Consider the following 21,436-nt stretch of genomic DNA (forward strand, 5'->3'; position numbering starts at 1 on the left):
AGATTGAGGCTGATGTCAGCTACAATTTGGTTTCAGTTAAACCATTGTGGAGGATCTCTGAAAACAGAGGTTCCTTCTACAAGATGGTCATTTCAGTGGCACAGGGTGCCTGTAATTCTCAGCTCTCAGCTCCTTGAGCATCCATCAGTAGGAACAGGAGCTGTCTGCCGAAGGGGGTTGGCAGTGGCACTGCAATATTCGTTCATAGGTTCAGAGATCCTGTTTAGGCAGGCTCCACTGGCAAAGCGTTTTGGGTAGATGGGGCTAACCCCTCAGCAGACTGCTTGGTGAGGCTGCCAGTGGCAGCATTGAGTGTTCCTGTGGAGAGAGGGAAAAAAACCAAGCCACAGCTGTGTGTGACGGTGACGATATTGCAGTTGGAAGGATCAGTAGGGGCGGGTTTTTTTCTGACCTCAACTTTGACAGGTGCTATCAAATCTTGTAACACAAGCTACTGGTACGTGATTTGCAGGGTGTGTATCTGATACAGAAATCTAATCCAGAGAAACAGAAGCTATTTATCTGTACATTTGTATAGTGAGACAGGGAAGAAACCTTGGATGGAAAATAAAAGAGAAGGGCATATCCTTTGTACTTCTTACAGTGAAAGTATTGCAGAGTTGGTTTTTCCCCTTCCACCCAGCTTCTCTTTGAATGTGCCACAAGTGTAGGCTCTGCCATCAAAACTGGAAGATGTTAAAGAAGATTCAGAAAACTGATGCAGGGTTTAGAGTGGAAAATAGGACATTGCAACAGCCAGGGGTGAGTCCCATGTAGAGCTTGTGGGCGGCGTGGGTTGGCAGCCCAGGAGCTGAGCACTGACAGTTGAGACGAGAATGGAATAAAATCATCGGTTGCCTCCATGCTCCCCACCTGGCCCTGTGTCCCTTGCCAGCTTTTCTGCAGGCAGTGGTCATGCTCCTTCTGCCTATTCCCAGCTTTCTCTTCCCCTCGCCCCCACTCTCCGCTATAGCCTTCTAGCCATTTCTGGGCTCCCTACTAGGCAGTTCAGCTACTTGTTCACCCAGGGCTGGCAGACCTCTTCTGCTTTTTTGTTTAAAGTATAGAACGAGACCTGGCAGATGGCAGTGACAAGAGAGAACAGGAAAGAGGTCAGTCACAGCGTGCTGCAAGCAAACTATATCAGGTGTTCTTTTTTAAAACAGGAACTTTCCATTATGGTAAAGAAGTTCACTCTGTGGGACACAAGCTGCCCTGCAGAGCAATGCAATGTGTCTTCATAAATGCGGATTACAGGACAGGTTATGGGGATCCCCAGATCTGCCAAAGCAGCATTTTTTTCTTTGAGGCCTGATACTGAGAGGGAGAGTAGTTGCATACTTCCTATATGCAGCTTAGGAAGCTGAGGAGGAGTACTGCTTAAAAAAGCAAAAATTCCTGTGACAGTAGAAGAAAGTGATGCTATTCAGTACTAAGGCTTTTAAATTCCTAAATATAAAATAATTCTTCATGGAGTCAGCCAGGAGAAATAAACAGTCTGTCCCTGCATGCTGATAGGTTTCTTGAAATTGGAAACTGAGGGATACCTGGTCTTCCTTACCCCAATTCTACCAGACCTTGCTCTAAAAGAGGTAGACAGCCCATTTTATCATTGGTGGTTGGTTATGATTGACATCTGGCTTCCCCTCATTTTGCCAGTTATCAGAGGGTCAAAGATGGCTAATAGTTTTCAGTGACTGTTCTATCAAAAAGTTTTCCCTGTTGTGGACACTTCCCAAGGTGATGTAAAGTATCAGCATGGTGCAATGAGTCATATCAAATTCCTGACACATCCTGAAGTACTCTTTACTAATGGCCTTACTTGAGAATGGATCTGCTGTAAACCAAAATGATGGAGTCATGCTTTGGTAGTTTTCCAAGTGTTATCACCATTCTGATACCAGGGCTATTTATTCTCAAGGACATAAAAAGAAAATTGTAAGAAAAGTTAAAACATTTTATAAGAACAAAAAGAAGAGAGAAAAGCATCTTCCTTTTGTCTAACGTCTTTTTTTCATGTTTCCTTTTATTTAACTCTCTGTACTTTAGAAAGTGGATGTTACCAGCAGAGCAGTTATGGAAATAATGGCGAAGACAATAGAGTATCTTCAGCCGAACCCAGGTAATGTAATTTCACAATCTTACAGTACTTGCAGCACTTTTTGAAAATACTGTTTCTCACCAGTATATAGTCTGACAGATCTCTTCCTCACTGATGCAGTTAATATTAACACAAAATTGGTGAAGTTACTGTGAAGTAAAAAGCAGAGATGAGGACATGCTTCTGTGTTAGGCTGTCAGGGGGAATGGAGACTTCTTGCTTTCGGCAAAAGAACAGCGTACGCCTAGAAACCAGATGTATTTACTTGCAGGCATCTGAATGTCAGCGCTGTGAGCATGGGGGGCTCCATGGAGCTGGAGATGGCTGTGGACTCCCCAGGGACAGCTGTGCGAGGCCTGGAAGCCAGGGCCCATCCCACTGCTCCAGCCAGCAACAGGGCAGCTGGCAGCACTGGGACAGCAGCAGCCCTGGGCCATCAGACACCTCCTTGGGTATGGGGATGGGCCAAAGCTGGGCAATCAGCCCACGAGTGGAGATGAGGATCAGGCACAGTGAGGGTGTCTGAATGAGACATCTCTTTCGTCGAGAGTCCCAGACATTCACTGTGGGTGAGGGAAAAGGACCAGGCAGATCTTGCAGACCATAGGCAGAAAGACAAAGTTCTGAAGCAACTTTATCCAGGGCACAGGAAGAGACGTAACAACGCCTTTCACTTGGTCTTCTAGCAATTTTCTATCTCATTAGAGTTACTATAAAAAGGAAGGTGCAAAGGACCTGTTCATGCTGAACTGGAGGAGAGGGCAGATAAATGGGCATAATCAGAGATGAGTAAGTTGAACCTGCAAAATAAAAATAAATGATTGGTTTCCATGGGGAGATGAAAGAAGGGTTTTGTGATTGGGCTGATGGAGAGCTGTATGCGCCTCTCTTGCCAAAGGATCCTCACAAGGTGGGGTGATCTGGAGCTGTTATAATCAAGGAAACCATTAAATTCAAGAACTTCAAGATTTCCGTAGTCATCTAGGAACATAAAGGTTTTGCTGCTAGCAGCAGCCAGCTTCACTGATGGGGTCAACGGAGTTATGCTTGTGCAAAATGAGGTCCTTTACCCACCATATGTATCTTAGAGTTTCATGAAAGTACAGACCAAATTCACTCATTGACTGTGAGGAATTTGTTTCATAATAGCTGGAAACAAATTTGAACCAGTGTGGAATATTTTAACTCCAGTTAGGTAGGATGAAGGACTTTTGCTGATAGAGCTTAATTGGCGATACTTGTGTGTTAGACCACAGAGGAAAGAAGAATAATTTGATGATGCTTCCAGTGGATTGAAAAAAGGAGGAATAATATTTACAAGTTCAAGAACTGCCTGAGAGAAAGTGATGATGACTAGAATGGTTTCTTTGTCAACAGATGAAATACTGTTTATGACTTGAGTCCACAGCTTTGTTGCTCATCGCCAACAAGCACTCTGCAGGAAAAGCAATAGGACTGACAAACATTATGGGGCTGGTGATAAAATTGTTAACTACTGTCAAGCTGCTGTTGTGCAACATCATATAGACTGAGTAATAAGTTTTGGCTGTTTAGTGCTTCTCTGGCTGCCTTCGTGACACATCTGAGTGATTATGATTGCTGTGAATCACGAAAAAGTCTCACAGCAATGGCAGAGAGCAACATTTCTGGAAGTAGCTAAGGGTGTGATTTCAGGCACCTCAGGCTGATGTAAGTTTGCAGTGCTGCAGGAAAGAGCAGTTTCCATACTCTAGCTACACATCCCTTCATCTGCTTGTGACATGTACAAGTAGGATCAGAAAATTAAAACTGTGATAGGCAGGAGGAAGATTTACTTTCTGATATATCAAATAGGATCACATTACTCATTCTACAGCTGGGCAATGGTAGCAGAAGGAGTAAGAGGAAGGGAGGACTGACTCTTTCCAGCTTTCACCTGATCTTTGATTGTTTTACGGCAATTGCAAAAGGGTTCCCTATAGCGAGAAGAATCAAGTGGAAAATCACTTCTCTTTTCAATACAATAAAAAATTTCCTCTTTAAAATTCTCCCTACAATGGTAGTACTATTTACCTGGAGCACCAAAAATGTTGATATCTATTATTTCCTGTTTGCTTTCTCATTTTTATAACAAATAGAAAACATTACATTGGGAAGAGGGGGGAAATTTATTGAAAAAAAAATTCTTTAACAGCAGTATTTAACAGAACATTTTCTTTAAAAGTTTACCTGGGTTTAGGGGGAAGAGGGTATGGGGTGTAGCACGCATTCCTTGATAAGTAATATGTGCCCTGAAAACATCAGTATGCTTCGATAACATAGTACTACAGTGCTAGAGATCAGTTGTGATCATGGTGTTTTGAAGGATCAATAAATGAAGTATGCAGCATTGCCTAACTTCACTAAACAGTTGATTAATGCTGGAAGGAAAAAGGAAAAGGAAAGGGGAAAGGGGAAGGGAAGGGAATAGGATATTAAAGTCAGAGGTGAATTTATTGAAAGACATGTTGAGCTGAAGTTAGTGTGAATGAAAAAGATAGCTTTGTAGACTTCCCACTTACCGAAAAAACTGAAGGACAGATGAAAATAACTAAAATTGAGCATGATGAAGGCTCAAAGGCTTTCCATGCAGATGTACACGACCATGATTGCAAGAAAAATTGGTGCAGGATGAAGAAGATTGAAAGTACAAAGAGTGAGCAATTGAACCCACTGCTGCAGTTTTTTTCAAACTCTTTTGGCAGTATTCTTGTGATTTACCATGGCTCTGTTAACACTATTAAGGTGAATCATCAGTGACACTGTGAAAGTCAATGTAAAGGAGAGGGAGTGCAATTGGGAAAAGAATCAATCATTCAGGTCGCTTCCATGTGGTGTTCTGTACATCTCTGCCTGTCCTCAGTCAGGCTGAAACATAACATAGTGAAGAAAGTGTGTGCCGCTAGCAAAAGAAAGCAATAGAAATGAAAGGGCTCAGGATGGGATTTTGAGATTGACTGAGCACAAACTTGCCTCTGCTCTCATGGAAGTTACCGGAATCAGCTCGAAAAGAAGGAAAGTGGAATGAGACCACTGGTGGATGTATTCTAAGATTTCCTGCTAAATCAGGATTCTAATGTAATTGTTCTTAAATGGTTAGATGAATCATTGAAACCTGAATTTTTCATGCTTACCCGTCTTCTCTTTATGATTTATGTCTTCCCCTTCCCTGATTCTTCTTTCAAGTCTTTCATTCTTTCCTGTACCTTTCACTTTCTGCTCTGACTTGCCTGTCCAGAATATAGCCATTTCATTTTCTCACTCTTACAAGTTTTTTGCTTTTATTTCTGAAAATACTCACATATGTTCCTGTTTTTTTGAACTTGCTGCCTCCATTCCCCTGATTGTTTTTGTTTGTGCCTTAGTTTCTTTTGTGCTTCTGTAATCTCCCATTGCCACCATCATTTTGATGCCATTTTTAAAGGCCAAACACTTCATTAAAATGCAGGCTCTTATACTGAACAGTCAGCCAGTCTGCTGACTGTAGCTTTGTAGTGGGTAGAAACAGCAGGCATCAAGAAATTCAGATGCTGAAAAGCATGATCTAGTGGCACTCAAGGGTGATGATAAAGCTTACAAAAATGTGATTACTGTATCTTAAAAATATGTTATCCTTTCATAGCTGCTTCTTAGGCAAGATGAGTACTAGGACACTTGCCTGATTTTCCTGTGTCTGTTTCTGTGTCTACGCATACATTTTATGCCACAAAGTGAAACATATTCAGCAACAAAAGCCATCTCTTAATATGCACTTTCAGCAATAAATTAAGAGCAAAACACTTGTTGACTCCAGCCTGCTGATGTTTTGGTTTGTTGCAGAAATGTGTGCAAGGTTGAGTTTTGACCAGTGAAATCAGCACAGAACAATGTGAGCTCCTAATGTTTTGCAAACAGAAGAACTAACTCATAAGAGCAACTAACAAAGACAAGCGTTTGCGAGTCAGAAGGTAGAGGCATTCAGAGCTGCCCTCCTGTAGCACACACAGTAATGTAGGTAGAAACACCCACAGAGTCAGCTTTGCTGGCAATAGCATGTACCTGGCAAAATTTGAACTCAAGTGCCGTTAACTAATTCACTCTCTGCAGGCCGTTCACATTCTGTAGTTGCAAAAATGCACTAAAGCACATCATCAAACAGCTGAATTATTTTGTGTTTGCTGTCTTTGTTTTCATCAATTATGATAATTGAGTGCTTTCTTCTGATCTGCAGTTGTGTATCTGAAATAAAATACAAACTGAAGTAAAGTTGAAAACTGTATTGAAGTAGGAGTTTCCCCAAATCCCCATAAAAAGCAAAAAGTGTTTCAAATGTTGTTGGACATCATGTTTGGGGACACAGGTTTTATGAATATTCTACAACAGAAAGACTTTCAAAAATGTGGGGCACTACACTTTAAGCTTGAGTGTACTTAGTCTGGACTTTTCCTTGAGAGGAAGGCTGGCTCAATCTGCTATCCATCAGTACATGAGTATTTTAAGATTAAGAATTTGGGGATAGTTTAAAGGTTTTTCTACCTGAGTTGTAGCACCTGTCAAACATACTATCTTGGGAGTATTCCTGGGCGTTCTTCTGTCCAAGTAAGTTCAAGGGAAGCTTTGACTTAAAGTTCAGGAGAGAGCCTCTTCTGTGGCGTACCAGCAGAAGAAAAAAGTCAATGAGCAACAATATTTCATCCTTTGCTCTAAAAATAATTGATGAAAAACTGGACTTAGTCCTAAACTTAGATGAAGTCCTTTGAATACATTGTAGGTAGCTCAGATGAATTTAGAGTGCATTCCTGTCTGTGTAGTCAAGCTATTGCATGTTTGTAACCTGTCACTTGCCTGCTTCAGCTTCCAGAGCTAAACTCAGCATGATCAACACTATGTCAAAAATTCGAGGCCAGGAAAAGGGACCAGGTTACCCTCAGGCTGAAGCCTTGCTGGCAGATGCGATGCTGAAATTTGGCCGAGAACTTGGAGAAGAATGCAACTTTGGTAATTTGATTACTTTCCTTTCTGTTATAATGCAATAAAAATGACAGTAAAATTTAATATAACTTTCATTATTAAAGTATTGCACTCATAAAGTAAGAACTTCTGCAAGAAGCATCAGAGTTCTGCGTCGTCAGATTTGTCCTTGAAGAGCAGTCTGCTCAACAGGTTTAGGCCTGTTGAGTATCTTTTTCAGATTTGGACTAGAGATTTTTTACTTGTGGGTGAAAGTCAAATTGTTTTGATTTGGACACATATCTAGATAGGCTTTAGGCTGTCTGTCATAGATTATGTTACTGGAGATGTTTTGGGATGAAAGATATACATGTTCAGAAATTGTATTATTGTCTATGCATGTGTACAATAAAACCCTTTTGCCCTCAGAATCCTTATAATAAATGTTATTGTCTTCATTAAAGGCAAGGAACAATGACTAATAGATTTTTAACAGACTTTGATGGCTTTTTCTGACCAAATTCCATATTTTAAGGCACTAGTGAATACTCCTGTCTTACTGCTCCTCCCTCCAAGCCACAAATGAGTTTACAGCTGCCTGAGTTAGAAATGTTAAAACTGAGAATTAATATTGTGTTCTTCAACAGTAGAGGTCTAACTAGAGCAGATGACATTCATGACAGGATACTTTGTCTTACTGTCCTATTTGAGTGGGCTTCTCTGTGGCAAATTTTATATAGCAACACACAGGACCTTCAAATAGGACCGTGAAAGTTCTGTTTCCTAGTTGAATCTTCATAAATGTTGTTCCTGGCATAAAGACATCTCCAATGGAAAAGGTACTTTCTTCTTTGTTTTATATGATTTACTAGTTAACTTGGCAGATGTAGGTTGATTTGTGCTAAAGACTACTGAATTGTTCTTTTAATTCGTTGCCTCTGATTTGCTAAATTTCAAACATGTTTTTAAAGGGAAAATGAAGAACTAATAGAATTTAGTTTGTGCAAATTCCTGTATATTCCCTGATGATTGCAGCAGCGTGTAGCAGAATAGATACAGCAATTATTTTCACATTCTTAACTAATAACAGCTATTATGACTGTTTGTCACTCTTCAGCTGGGCCTGGCAGGCTCCTTAGTTTTGCAGTGCATTGCTGGCTCCCCTGCTTGGGAGACAAATCTCCTTCTGATTTCGTACATTTTTAGGTTTTCGGACACTTTGTATTTGAAAGTTGATTTTTTTCCAGCAACCTACACCTCAAACCAGGAGGGTATTTTTGAGTTTCCTGCTTTGTTTTTGTGTAGAGGATGTAAACCAGAGGGGTAATTTTTCTGGCCCTCAAATTAATCTTAGAGGAAATCTCAGAAGGCAGCTAATTCTTTTTGACATTTATGAACTTGACTAGGTGTCTGAAGTCAACCGTTTCATCAACAAAATCTTTCATCAAAAGAAATTGTGTGATATTTTGAAGAATTTTTACGTTTGATACTGTCACCAGTCTCACTGATACAAACAGGGAGACCTAGACTTGTATTAGAGCTATTTTTGTATGCAGCTGAGCGTCTGGTGACGGCAACACTGAGGCAAATACAGATAATTCTTTTCTAGCATGTTTTCTTCACCAGAGTGAGGAACGCATGGGCAATGAGGAGCATGGAGGAGGATGTCTTGACGCAACGTGGATCCTCAAGTTCAGCTATGTGACAAGGCATAAACTCTGGGGGCTCAGAAGTGTAAAATCGCTGTTGCCCTTTCACACAGTGCATCATACTCTGTTTCTTAAAAATCTGAGACTTCAAATGAAATGTTAACTGAAATTTCCATGACTGAGTTTCATTCCACAGTGATTTTCAACTAAGTTGTTTTGAGATAAACTGGACATCTTTTCTCTCAGGACCAGCACTTGCAGATGTGGGAGAAGCTATGAAGGAGCTTTCTGAGGTCAAGGACTCTTTAGACATGGAAGTGAAACAAAACTTCATTGACCCACTTCAGAATCTCCATGACAAAGATCTGAGAGAAATACAGGTATTGCCCTCAATGGGGCATCTTAATAATGCCAAATGTGCAGGCTGTGTGTATGTTAAAAATTTATGTTAATTGTGTAGTTTAAAGTGGGCCTTCACATTCATAGATAGATGATCTGAGATCAGTCTCTTTCGGCTTCAGTTTAAGTTTTCAGTTCTGCCTCTCTTGTTGATGGTTTAGAAGGGGAAAGATCAAAATTCTAATATTTTTTGACGGTAGTATTGTCAAGCTTATGCAGGCATGAACACCATACTCTAATCCTACTATGTGAAAGCTCGCTTCACTAAATAGATGAACAGATGTTTACGCTGAATTTTCTAGTGTATGACATGTGAGGGCATTTCAATAGTTGCCTCTAGACTGGCACTACTCTTTTGTCTGTATGAAGACTGTGTCTGAAATGTTCCCAGGAATTTTGAACACAAACACTGTTTTCTTGCATGAATTATGTAATTAATAATCCAAGAACCAGCCAGCATTTACAGAGGAAAATCTGTTTGCGCACATCCTTCTGCGGACACAACCTAATTTTATAATTGTGTAAGTAAAAGTGCCTCACGATTCAGCAAATGCTTGTCTGTATCAGTAACTGTTCTTCTGAGCTCAGTAAGGGTTTCATATTGTTAAATATATGTGGAAGAAAAATGTCTTAAGCAGTTTGATAAAATTTACAATGTTGGCAGTGTTATAAATATCATAATAGATGACAAATTGACTCTTCTGAGAGAAAGTAAACATGCTCATGCTGATAGCATTAACTTTTGGCCAGCTTGATGTGGGAGCTGCTAAACAGATTGACATGAATGTTACATCAGTTAACAAACTAGAAAATCTTTAATAAAAGATCACATTAAGATCCTCTGGTGGTCTGATGGAAATGGTAAAAATATTTTATGTATTGCTTTGTTTAAGAGAACTGTTACACAGGCAAAAACATACTAACTTGTGCTTTTAATAGAGTTTTCTCTTAAACATCTAGGAAAAACACGTAGTATTCTGGTAATTCTGCATCAGAGTTAAAAAGCTAGAAACTCATGTAAATTTTATACAGGTGGCAAATGCAGTTATGGCTTTTTTTTAATGTTGAAGGTCTGGCATTTAGACAGCGGCACACTGTGGCTACTTAAATTATATGTAAAACCACCTACTTCATTGTTCTGTATCTCTCACCTCTGGGGAAGTGTTGGTATACAGCAAACAGTACGTGCTCACAAAGGTACATGGAATACCCCATTACGATGCAGTATAAGGAGAGTTGGGGAACATCCTTTATTCCGTGCTTGCTTTTGTTTTTGTTTTTTAGCATCACCTAAAGAAAATGGAGGGTCGACGCCTGGATTTTGATTACAAAAAGAAAAGACAGGGCAAGCTCCCTGATGAAGAACTTCGCCAAGCTCTAGAGAAGTTTGACGAATCAAAAGAAATTGCTGAGTCAAGCATGTTCAACCTTCTGGAGATGGATGTGAGATATCCCTTGTTAATAATCTCTGAGCTGAATCTTAAAAAGAGAAAGATAATAGTTCTGCAGTGAAGGCAGTCTAAAGCAGTGTGAAACTTGAAAGCCTTATTAAATCCATGACACCACAGATTCCTGCCACTGTGCAATGGGGAAGTGCTTGCTTCCTTGGTGGACTCATTGAGAGGCTCAGAAGCTATAGTAATGTATAGCATGCACATGTAGGACTCATTTTAGAAATATTTTATAGGTAACTGAGCTAAAGAACATAAATTCTCTGTAGCATAGTTGTGCTTCCTAACTGCATGGTGTTACATACAAAACCAAAATATCTTCCTTCTTAGAATTATGTAAATGTAAGTTATGACTTTTACTTAGCTGTCATTTTAGGCTTTTGCTTAAGTGTGTGGGCTGCTGAGAGGATTGGTAAAGGTCAGAGATGAGGAACACATAACCTTATGGTCTCTGCTGTAATCAGATGCAATAGTGAATAGGAAAGCCAAAGTTCATGTGACTGTGCAAATCTGATTCTGCAGCATATTTTTTGCTTACAGACTGGTTTACGATTGAGCATCTATTAGGTTTTTTTAATCTTCTACTTATAATTAATATTGAAACTGTAAAATCGAGCGAGAAGAAAAAGAATTATGACAAGTAGTTTTAATCCTTGCAGTAACATCCAACGCTGTGTGGCCAGATAGTGCTGGTCTGTACTACACCATCGTGGTGTTGTGTGTTATGGAGACTGTTAGCAATTGCATTGCTCACACAAGAATTTTGGAGGTTTTTTCCCTTGTGAAGTAGAATGCTATCTGCCTTCACTACAAATATGCTGCATCCAGGAGTACATACTATCTTCCTGTTTTGGTCTGCTTCACAGGCCAGAATACAACAGAAGCATGACCATAGTCCCTATGGTTTTGTGCCCCTCAAAGGCAGAGAGGGAGAAGGTCTATTACACTTTCATTGCAGTCTGATTTTTATGTTCGTAGTGTTTGCTGAGTGGGGTAGGTCTGTAGGCTGCTGTTCAGGCAAATCAGACATGGAGATGATCGGCGGAGAATAGCTGCAGTTACCATTCCATATCAGGTCTTAACCACACATGGTAATGAATTAAGACTAATATGTAACTATTTACGAACTAAAAAGATTAATCAAGTTTTTAGAGAGATAAGTAAAACTGCCTTTGCAGTGTCAGTGTGGCAGTGATCTTTACCCGCTATTGCTGACCTGTTGGTACTTGCCTAAGATCTGATGTTTTCATGTCACCCCTCAGATTGAACAAGTGAGCCAGCTTTCTGCTCTTGTACAAGCCCAGCTGGAGTACCACAAGCAGGCCACACAGATCCTACAGCGAGTTACTTCTAAGCTGGAAGATAGGTAATGCGCTTTTTGTGAGTTTGTTGAATGTTTTTTGTTCTACAGAGGCTGAAAACCTACGAGTACAGTGCAACACTGTTATCTTTTGCAACTTGGTAATCGTATATTTATGAAAACAAGGGCCATTTCATTAGGCGATTGCAGGCTGAGGTTTATATGTTTTGGAGATGCGTATATTTCTGAGTGTGACTGAATGAGGACTGAGTTCAGGAAAGCATCTCAGCTCAGTAAATCTGTTAAACATGATTTAACTGAAAGCAAGTGCTATAAATATTGGAAGTCAGTGGGACTTACAGCTTTGGATTCCTGACCATTCCGTATGTATTCACAAACTAGTCTTTCTGAGAGAGGCTGTTAATGATTGCTATTGAAAACGTATCGTGTTACATTCTCCTCTACCTGAAGATCTTCCTGAGCCAGGCAGTGAGACTTCCATCATCTGCCACCTGATTAAATGCTCCTTTTTTTCCAGCTTTCTTACCAGACCAAACTTGATTCGAGGCTTAATTGCTTTTACTTCTTCCATCTCATTCCATTTACAGCTTCCACTCCCATGTACCTCTTCCATTCCCAGTTACCTCTTCTATCCCCGTTTCATGGTACCTGATGAGACACATCCGCAGGTCCTGAGGGAACTGGCGAATGAAGTTGCTAAGCCACTATCCATCATATTTGAGAACTCATGGCAGTCCAGTGAAGTTCCCACTAACTGGAAAAGGGGAAACTTTATGCTCATTTTTAAAAAGGGCAAAAAAGAAGACCTGGGGAAATAAAGGCAGTCAGTCTCACCTCTGTGTCTGGCAAGATCATGGAGCAGAATCTCCTGGAAACTATGCTAAGGCATATGGGAAATAAGGAGATGACTGGTGACAGCCAACATGGCTTCACCAAGGGCAAATCATGCCTGACAGGTATGGTGGCCGTCTACAACAGGGTTATTGCGTTGGTGGATAAGGGAAGAGCACTGATGTCATCTACCGGGACTTCTGCAAAGCATTTGACATTGTCCCCCATGACATCCTTATCTCTAATTTGGAGACATGGATTTGATAGATGGACCACTTGGTGGATAAGGAATTGGGTGGATGGTCACACGCAGGGAGTTGCGGTCCACAGCTTGATGTCCAGGTGGAGACCAATGACGAGTGGTGTTCCTCAGGGGTCAGTATTGGGACTGGCGCTGTTTAACATCTTTGTTAGTGACATTGGCAATGGGATTGAGTGCACCATCAGCAAGTTTTGCGACAACACCATGCTGTGTGGTACAGTCGACACACTGGAGGGAAGGGACGCCATTCAGAGGGACCTTGACAGGCTTGAGAGGTGGGCCTGTGCAAGCCTCATAAAGTTCAGAAAGGACGAATGCAGGGTCCTGCACCGTGGTCCGGGCAATCCCAAGCACAGATACAGGCTGGGCAGAGAATGGACTAAGAGCAGCCCTGAGGAAAATGACTTGGGGGTGTTGGTTGAGAAGAAACCCCACATGACCTAGCAATATGCTCTCACAGTCCAAAATGCCAAGAGTGTCTTCGGCTGCATCAAAATAAGCGTGGCCAGCAGGTCAAGGGAGATGATTCTGTCCCTCTACTCCACTCCGCTGACATCCCACTTGAAGTCCTGCTTCCAGTTCTGGAGCCTTCAGTACAAGAAAGACACAGATCTGTTGGAGCGGGTCCAGAGGGAGGCCACAAAAATGATCAGAGGGAAGGCTGAGATAGTTGGGGCTGTTCAGCTTAGAGAAGGGAAGGCTCCAGGGAGACCTTATTGCAGCCTTTCAGTACCTAAAGGGGGCCTACGACAACTTAGAAGGGCATGTAGTTAAAGGACAAGGAGTAATGGCTTCAAACTAAAAGAGGGTAGATTTAGATTGGGTATAAGAAAGAAATTTGTTACTGTGAGGGTGGTGAGGCACTGGAGCAGGTTGCCCAGAGAAGTGGTGGATGCCCCATCCCTGGAAGTCTTCAAGGCCATGTTGGATGGGGCTTGAATGGGGCTAGATGATTTTTAAGGTCCCTTCCAACCCCACCCATTCTGTGATTCTGTTATTCTGTGGTCCTGGCGATCAGCTGTAGGTGATCCTGCTTCACCAGGGTGTTGGACCAGATGACCTCCAGAGGTCCTTTCCAACCTCACCCAGTCTGTGATTCCATGGTTTATTTCAAAGGCAGTTTTCTATTAGGAACTGTGTTTCAGTATCTTTCTTAGTTTTCAACTTACAGTGTACAAACTAAGGTCACTATTTTAAGCTGCTAAAAAGGCTTCGGGGAGACCTTATTGCAGCCTTTCAGTACCGGAAGAAGGGCCTACAAGAAAGCTGGAGAGGCACTTTTGACTAGGAATGTAGTAATATGACAAGGCATAATGGCTTTAAACTGGAAGAGCGTAGATTTAGATTAGCTGTAAGAAAGAAATTCTTTACTATGAGGGTGGTGAGACACTAGGACAGGTTGCCCAGAGAAGCTGTGGATGCCCCCTCCCTGGAATTGTTCAAGGCCAGGTTGGATGGGGCTTTGAGCAGCCTGGCCTAGTGGAAGGTGTCCCTGCCCATGGCAGGGAGGAGTTGGAGCTAGATGATCTGTAAGGTCCCTTCCAACCCAAACCATTCTATGATTCTATGATGGTATGATCCCATAACTGCAAATGCTATCTCAGAATTTAGTTTTTTTTTAATAGAATTTTTGAATTTTTAATTTGGAATTTTTGTTTTTATCAACACCAAACAGAGTGTACCCCCTTGAAATGAGGAAAACAATGTTTGCAAAAGTTTATCAGTTTCCCACACACACATCCTTCTTCAAGGGATCTTAACATACTGGAAAGATTTCTTTAGTCCATGTAGTTCTGGAATACTCTTCCTGAAAGTTGGATGTAATTCCCAAGAGCAGATAGTGTTCACATACTGTGAAGGCAGCTTTTTAATCATGCACGATTCTTTGCTGTTTTCTAATGTCATTAGTGTAGATTTAATTTCTGGCACTACTGGGTCTGTCAGTGTTGATTTTCTCAGAGCACACAGTTTGTAAGACTCATGCTGTTCTGAGTCTCAAAATTTCTTGCGATTAGGAGCAGCACTTATTTTGGTAGGTAGGCTGCCCAGAAGGCGGTTTCTGGGTATAGTTTCCAGTACTGTTGAAACAGCTAACAGAATGATTTTTAGCACTTCCAAATGAATACTGCAATTCACTTGCTTTACAGAAGCATTAAAGAATCTGCAGGAGCAGGTGGGTTGTTCTGCAGTCCGTAAGTTACGCCATAAAGTGAACATACCTCTCTTTGCAACATATTTTTCTTCCCGTATCAGTTCAGATAATCCTTTGTCCTTTGAAACTTCTGCTGAACAGTCAGCATCTTTGCTTGAAGTTTCAGCTCTGAATGATTTTAGCTTTGCAAGAACCTTGCATCAGACTGCTATTATAGATCAGCTGAAGTAAATCTTTTGCATAAACTTACTGTGCACCCCTAATTGTAAAGAGTTTCCTGGATGAATCATCATTTGTCCACACCACTGGACACAAATTAGGGCACTGTGGTATGCTCATGCCAGGGATTAAGCAGGGATGTAGAGCTGTTAACTGCTTGAGCTATTTGTCCTTTCATGCTGGTGATGTGCAGGCGGCAAAGAATGCATGGCCCTGGCTTGTGGGTGTTGTTTTCTGACCATGCGCACCAGAAAATAAACAATGCTTTACTTTTAAACTGAGCAAATTTGTTACTGTTCACTCTCAGTGATGTCTACAGCACATATCGCCAGTTTTCTAGATACTTTTTAAAAAGATGTGAATGGAACTTGTTCATGATGTTGTTTGGCATGGACAATGTCTTCTAGCGCTGGACTGTCCTGTTTAAAATGCTGCTCAAAGAATTTAAAAAAAATAGGAGTTAGACTGCAAAAAACACGAAAAATTAAAAATACACCGGAGTCTTCTATTCTTTCTGGGCTCTTTAGGTCAAGCTTCAAAACTTTCTTCAGGAACTGCAAGTTCAAGAATTTTCATTTTTCTTCTACACATTAATGGAAGGCACAAACATCCTTAAAATACCATGATTCCAGGAACCTGGATTTTAGAAACTTTACAAACACTGGGAGACTTGCAGTAAAATTAATAAAATCTGGAGGGTCAGCAAAAGCTTTTCCTTTTAAACTCGCTCTTTCATCATGCAAAAGGAGACTGCAGTTTCCAGGACGGAGTATTATGACAGAGCAGCTGCAAAGCAGGAATGGTTTCCTTGGAGATGTTTCTTTTCTTAAGAAACATGGCTCATGCTAAGCCTTTGAGTAATTTTTAGCAAGTCACTAGAACTGTAACCTTCTAGTTCATAAATCTGTAAAAAACGGTGTTTGTTTCACAGAAGTATTAAGTACAATAGAACTTGTTGAAGTATTTCCTTCTTCAAAACTCTACTGTTTTGAAAAAGTAATTTATGTTAATGATAGAAACACAGAAAAGCCTTTTAATTTAAGTTGATTTTGACAACTTCATTAATTTGTGTTTTGAATATGCTTACATTTTTGTTTATGAACAAGACAGGCAGTCTCTGGGCACTGACTAATATTGGTAATATTTTGAATGGTGAGGAAACCGTTGTTACCAGGACCAAAACTGGTTAAGTTAGAAGCAGATCTTTTCAACAGATAAATCAAAAGATGCTACCAACAGTGAGTCTGGGGCAGATCTAGAGAAGGTTAGAGGAACCAACTTGCCCTTTAAATATGAAGGTACTGACTCAACTATTCTTCAGTGTTAGAAATATATGTGGCAGCTGTTCTGCATAAGCTGCTCTGATTCTGTCATCATCCCTTCCCTGGGTTTTACCCTGTAATCTGGAAATGTACCCTTTCCTAGCAGTTCTAGATTGCTCAATTAGAAGAATAAATTGAAATGAATAATGCATAATATTTTTATTTTGAGAGTCAGGAAGACTGGAGTTGTGTGCCTTTGTGAAGCAAGTATTCCAAATTACAAATGAACGAAGTCTGCAGCTGAAGTCAGTACATTCCCACACAGTCTCCTCACCAAATGACAAGAGTTGGCATCGATCAACTGACGAGTTAGGGCTTGCCAGGGATAGAAGCAAAATTCATGCTAAAAATGGGGGCAGAGATGTTTATACAGCCCTTCTGTAAGCATTGCTAATCACTTAACAAGTTTTTTTCCATTAGAAGCTCTTTGTTATTGTTAGACAAAAGGAAGCCAGACAAAACGCTAGGTTCCTAGAAGAGAAAAAAAATTAACAAACTCATGGCATAGTCACATCAGTTGGTTTTTGGTACTTTAAACTAATGTTGTAAACAAAAAATTACTCCAAAAGCCAAACCTTGTTTAGTCTGGATGATTGGTGGATGGCATCTTCAGCCATGGAAATAAAGATGTTTTGGTGCATCTCATCTGTTAACAAGAAACTAACTCTTGACATTTAACTTCATGTATTGGCAGGATAAAAGAGGCTTCATCTCAACCCAGGAGAGAATACCAGCCGAAACCCCGTATGAGCCTGGATTTCACAACTGGTGACAATACTCAGCACAATGGAGGAATATCGCATGCCACCACACCCAAACCATCAGGTAATGGCAGTAGCAATGTGAGAATAAAAGCGAACTCTGTCTGAAGTTTTGCTACAATGCAGAAGTTCCATGCTTTCTTCTAAACATTAGTTCTTCCATAGTGAGGGAAGATGAAAATAAAGATAGCGTAGAAGAGAGCTGTTTGAACATTTGTTTCTTTGTAAAGTATTCAGATCCCAAGGCAGGAGAATAGGGATGCATCACGCACTGCTCTAAATGTGTCTTTGAGTCAACAGTTTGCTTGGTCCTAGAAGCTCGAATAGATGCTGCCGTACTAAATTCACCTTGAAATATTGTTCTTTACAAAACAGGCATTCAGAAAACTGAAAGAACAGGTGGATGTTTTCCATGAAAATGCAGAAACTGGAACTCCCCCCCCCCAACATAAACTCCATAACCCTGTCCTGCTTTTTAAAACCAGGTATTACAACATGAAGAGCCTGAAAGTAAAAATCACTGAAGAGAAAAACAAAGCTATCTGAGTTATTTCTTTGTCCAGTTGGGAGCAGCACAAGCAAGATTAAGCATTTATATGACTATACATGATTGTTTTCTTAAAGAAGTATTTATTTCATATCAGCACATACTAAGAAAGCATTATTGTTTGTTTCTTACAGTAATGTTCTGTTATCCCATGTTATGGTGAGGTCTGTCCTCTGTCCAGACATTGACCTCAGTGATTCCGGTTTACCTCACTGACAATTGCTAGCACACTCCACCTTGCAAGACTGGATTTTTGTCACTAGATCTTTAATCAGGGTTTCCTTCCTCTCCATCACATCCTGATGTGAATGTTTGATGTTCTCCCAGATATAGGCAGCAACAGTATCTCCATTTGGCACCTGCAGCTGGCAATTGTCTTGCAAACTCCTAGTAATCTCTCTGTGCTAGTGAGGAGGGGGATACAATGGAGATTCCTTGTGCATGAGTGTGGCTTGAGTCCTACATGCTGAAGCTCTTCTCATGCCACCAGTAATTTTCTTCTTCACTTCTGTTTTGTAATATCATGGACACTTGTCTGTGCTAAGGCAGTGCAGACTGATGTTCCTGTGTCTCTTCAGAATTCGTGTTTTGCTCTTCAAAGAGTGGTATTTGGCATTTTCTTCAATAGGGGTTCTTTCTTGTGAAGTGTTTATTGGCTTCAGAGAAACATCTGCTTTGAAAATTCTTTAATGTATGTTTGGGTTGGTTCACTCAAAATTCCGATCTTCTATGGTCATTGGAGTTTATTTGTTAAATCTTCTAAATTTTGACTGGTAGTGATGTGGATACCAAACATGCGTTGCAAGGCTTGTTGATGCCAGCAAAATAGTCTTCATGACAAATAAAGGAAAATACACTGTGAGCGAGAAGTAAAGAAATCAAAGAATGTTACACTACAGAATTTAATAAAATAAATATGGATTTGAAAAACTTGCTCTATTGACATCTATAGAAATGGAATATATATGTCCTAAAATAGCAGAAAAATGGGTCTTCTAGCCATAGTGAGTGGTTGAAATGAGTATGCAAAAAGCTTGAATCTGTAACTTACTCATCCTGAAGGCAGTATACATGAAAAAGCTGAAATAGGTATGCTTAGAAGTGCCATTATGGTGGAGTGGCATGTGTCGGTTTGTTCTGACCACTAGAATGAACTTTTACTATGGATAATCGGGTAGGGATATAAGATTCCTTATAATGTAGTGATGCTAAATCCTAACTAATTTGACCAGTAATGTTTTTGCTTTTGGTGGGCTTGAAGCTATAGAGTCTTTGGCGGTGAGGTGGAATACGGAGGATGGGAGGAATATTTATTAATTTCATATAACATCTAATCTAAAAATCTAATCTAACTAATGACTTATAATAATATCCATTAGCCATCCTAAAGAGTTTATGGTCAGATGTTCATGCACTAGTATATTAGAAAGCTTTCAATTTCAGACTTGTTCTGTACGAAAACTGAAGGCTACCAAAAGCTGATAATTGTCTTCTAACAAACTTTAGCAGTCCAGATTTAGATGTTATCGAAGAACTGTCATCAAATCTGAGTGATACCAGAAACATCAAAATCTGTAGTAGGAACAACGGTAAAAAGGATACTGTAGCTACTGAGATTGTTAAGCAAGTTGTTTGTGTTTCTTCTCCATAGGTGCTCACATGGATCAGCCATGCTGCCGAGCTCTGTATGACTTCGAACCAGAAAATGAAGGGGAGCTGGGATTTAAAGAGGGTGATATCATTACCCTCACTAACCAGATTGATGAAAACTGGTATGAGGGGATGCTTCATGGCCAGTCGGGTTTCTTCCCCATCAATTATGTCGATATTCTAGTTCCATTACCCAATTAGGATGGCTGATCCACCAACAACCCAGATAGTTGTGTCAGTACCACTGCTTTCAGAATGCTGCTTCTTACACCTCACAAGTGCAAACTGCAGTGGTTAGAGTCATCAATTCCCACTGAGCATCTTTGGTTTACATGTTGTCATACTATGTGGTGGTGATGCGTGGTATCTTCTGAGCCAGCATAGTGTGGATTAGTTTATTGGCCATGCTGGCCTGGTGATAACCAGAGCCATTACTGAGATGAAGCCGGGAAGATGATGTCAAGCAAAGCAGGTAACTCATAGTGAAGTAGCAGCAAGTGAAGGTGGTATTGGGAAGATAATGCCTATCACCACTGTATTACTTTTCAGTCTTAGTTCTTTATAAAAAGAGGGAAGAGTTCTTGCCATTCCATCTTTCCTTTCCTAATGATACAGATCACACAGGTCTAACATTGACTAACCAGAGTTGTATCCTCCAACCAAACTGGCTTGCTGTTCTCACAGAGACAGTATAAATGTAGACCCTCTGGTTTCTCAGAAAGTGAGCCACTGTACTGTGTGTCCTGCTGCTTACTGCTCATTTTTATATTCTTATTTATCGTTAAAAGGCCTATTTCCATCCGGAGGTAAACTGGAAACCATAAAATGGGGATTCCTATAGCAAAAACCTTGGACCACAAACAACCTGAATTTGCCCTTCAGGAACTTTAAGCATGCTCACCAAAATGCCAGTAAAAGGGCAAGATGGGGAATAAAACTGGCATTTGTTAACTGTTTCTTGTCAAGTCTTGGCACAAAATCATGCTGCTTAAGCACCAGATAATCCTTTGTAAACTCCTTCACTGAGGAATACAATAACCAACCAAACATGACCCTCACTTCATTTGTTTCTGTCTACCATGTGTTCTTTGAACATCATTTGTGCATATTCTGCCCTCAATGAGGACTAAATAAAACTTGGTATCTTTTTGTGTTGAGCAACTGAAGACATGTGGCTGTATATGCAAATACATCTCTCATGTTTAGTTGGTTCTCTTGTGTTCCTCCTTCCTGCACTTTGTGTGTACAGTGCTGTGCCTAGCTTCTTGGCATTCTTTTGGTAACAGTTGCAGAAGTCTTGTTAGTTTAGTTATCCAGAGATCTATTTATCTAAATTGTACAGACTCAGAGGTTTAATGTGCTGCTTCGAATGTGCCACTTCAGTACTGGATGATGTGAAATGAAGACAATTCCCTACTGCTTAATGTATAAACTGTGTCATGGAAAGTATTGATATTTCAAATAAATGCTGAGAGAATAGCTAGAATAAAATTGTGGATTATTACTTTGTTGCTTTCAAATCTATTGTGCTAACTTCAGCTAACAAGAATTTTATTTCAGAAAGCATATTCCTCATTTTCTGCAATCGTGAAAAATAGATTTTCTGTCATTATCGTATTGCTTTAGTCAATTACAACTCATACGTATAATGGCTTTCATAAACAGGATGCAATTGCTCACCATCCCTTGACTAATGCCCAGCCTATTCCCAAGCAGTGATCCCAGCCCCCCAGCTAATTCCACCTCCCCCCCCCCAAGTTTGTATATTGAGCATTACGTCATGTGGTATGGAATATCCCTTTGGTCAGTCTGGGTCAGCTGTCC

The 21,436-nt window shown here is 40.4% G+C and overlaps 1 protein-coding gene across 1 annotated transcript in view; it reads left to right on the forward strand.

The window, feature by feature from the left end:
• Positions 1 to 21,103, forward strand: part of SH3GL2 (SH3 domain containing GRB2 like 2, endophilin A1) — a 103,725-nt gene extending 82,622 nt beyond the window's left edge. Inside the window, exons 3-9 of the mRNA XM_075411594.1 lie at positions 2,050 to 2,122; positions 6,953 to 7,096; positions 8,944 to 9,077; positions 10,381 to 10,539; positions 11,810 to 11,913; positions 17,349 to 17,479; positions 19,614 to 21,103. Of these exons, the coding sequence (XP_075267709.1) occupies positions 2,050 to 2,122; positions 6,953 to 7,096; positions 8,944 to 9,077; positions 10,381 to 10,539; positions 11,810 to 11,913; positions 17,349 to 17,479; positions 19,614 to 19,813 (945 nt within the window). The 3' untranslated portion in view covers positions 19,814 to 21,103. The remainder of the gene's footprint in view (positions 1 to 2,049; positions 2,123 to 6,952; positions 7,097 to 8,943; positions 9,078 to 10,380; positions 10,540 to 11,809; positions 11,914 to 17,348; positions 17,480 to 19,613) is intronic.
• Positions 21,104 to 21,436: the final 333 nt, after the last annotated feature.

This window comes from Opisthocomus hoazin, chromosome Z (genome assembly GCF_030867145.1).
Source record: "Opisthocomus hoazin isolate bOpiHoa1 chromosome Z, bOpiHoa1.hap1, whole genome shotgun sequence".
Taxonomy (NCBI): Eukaryota; Metazoa; Chordata; class Aves; order Opisthocomiformes; family Opisthocomidae; genus Opisthocomus; species Opisthocomus hoazin.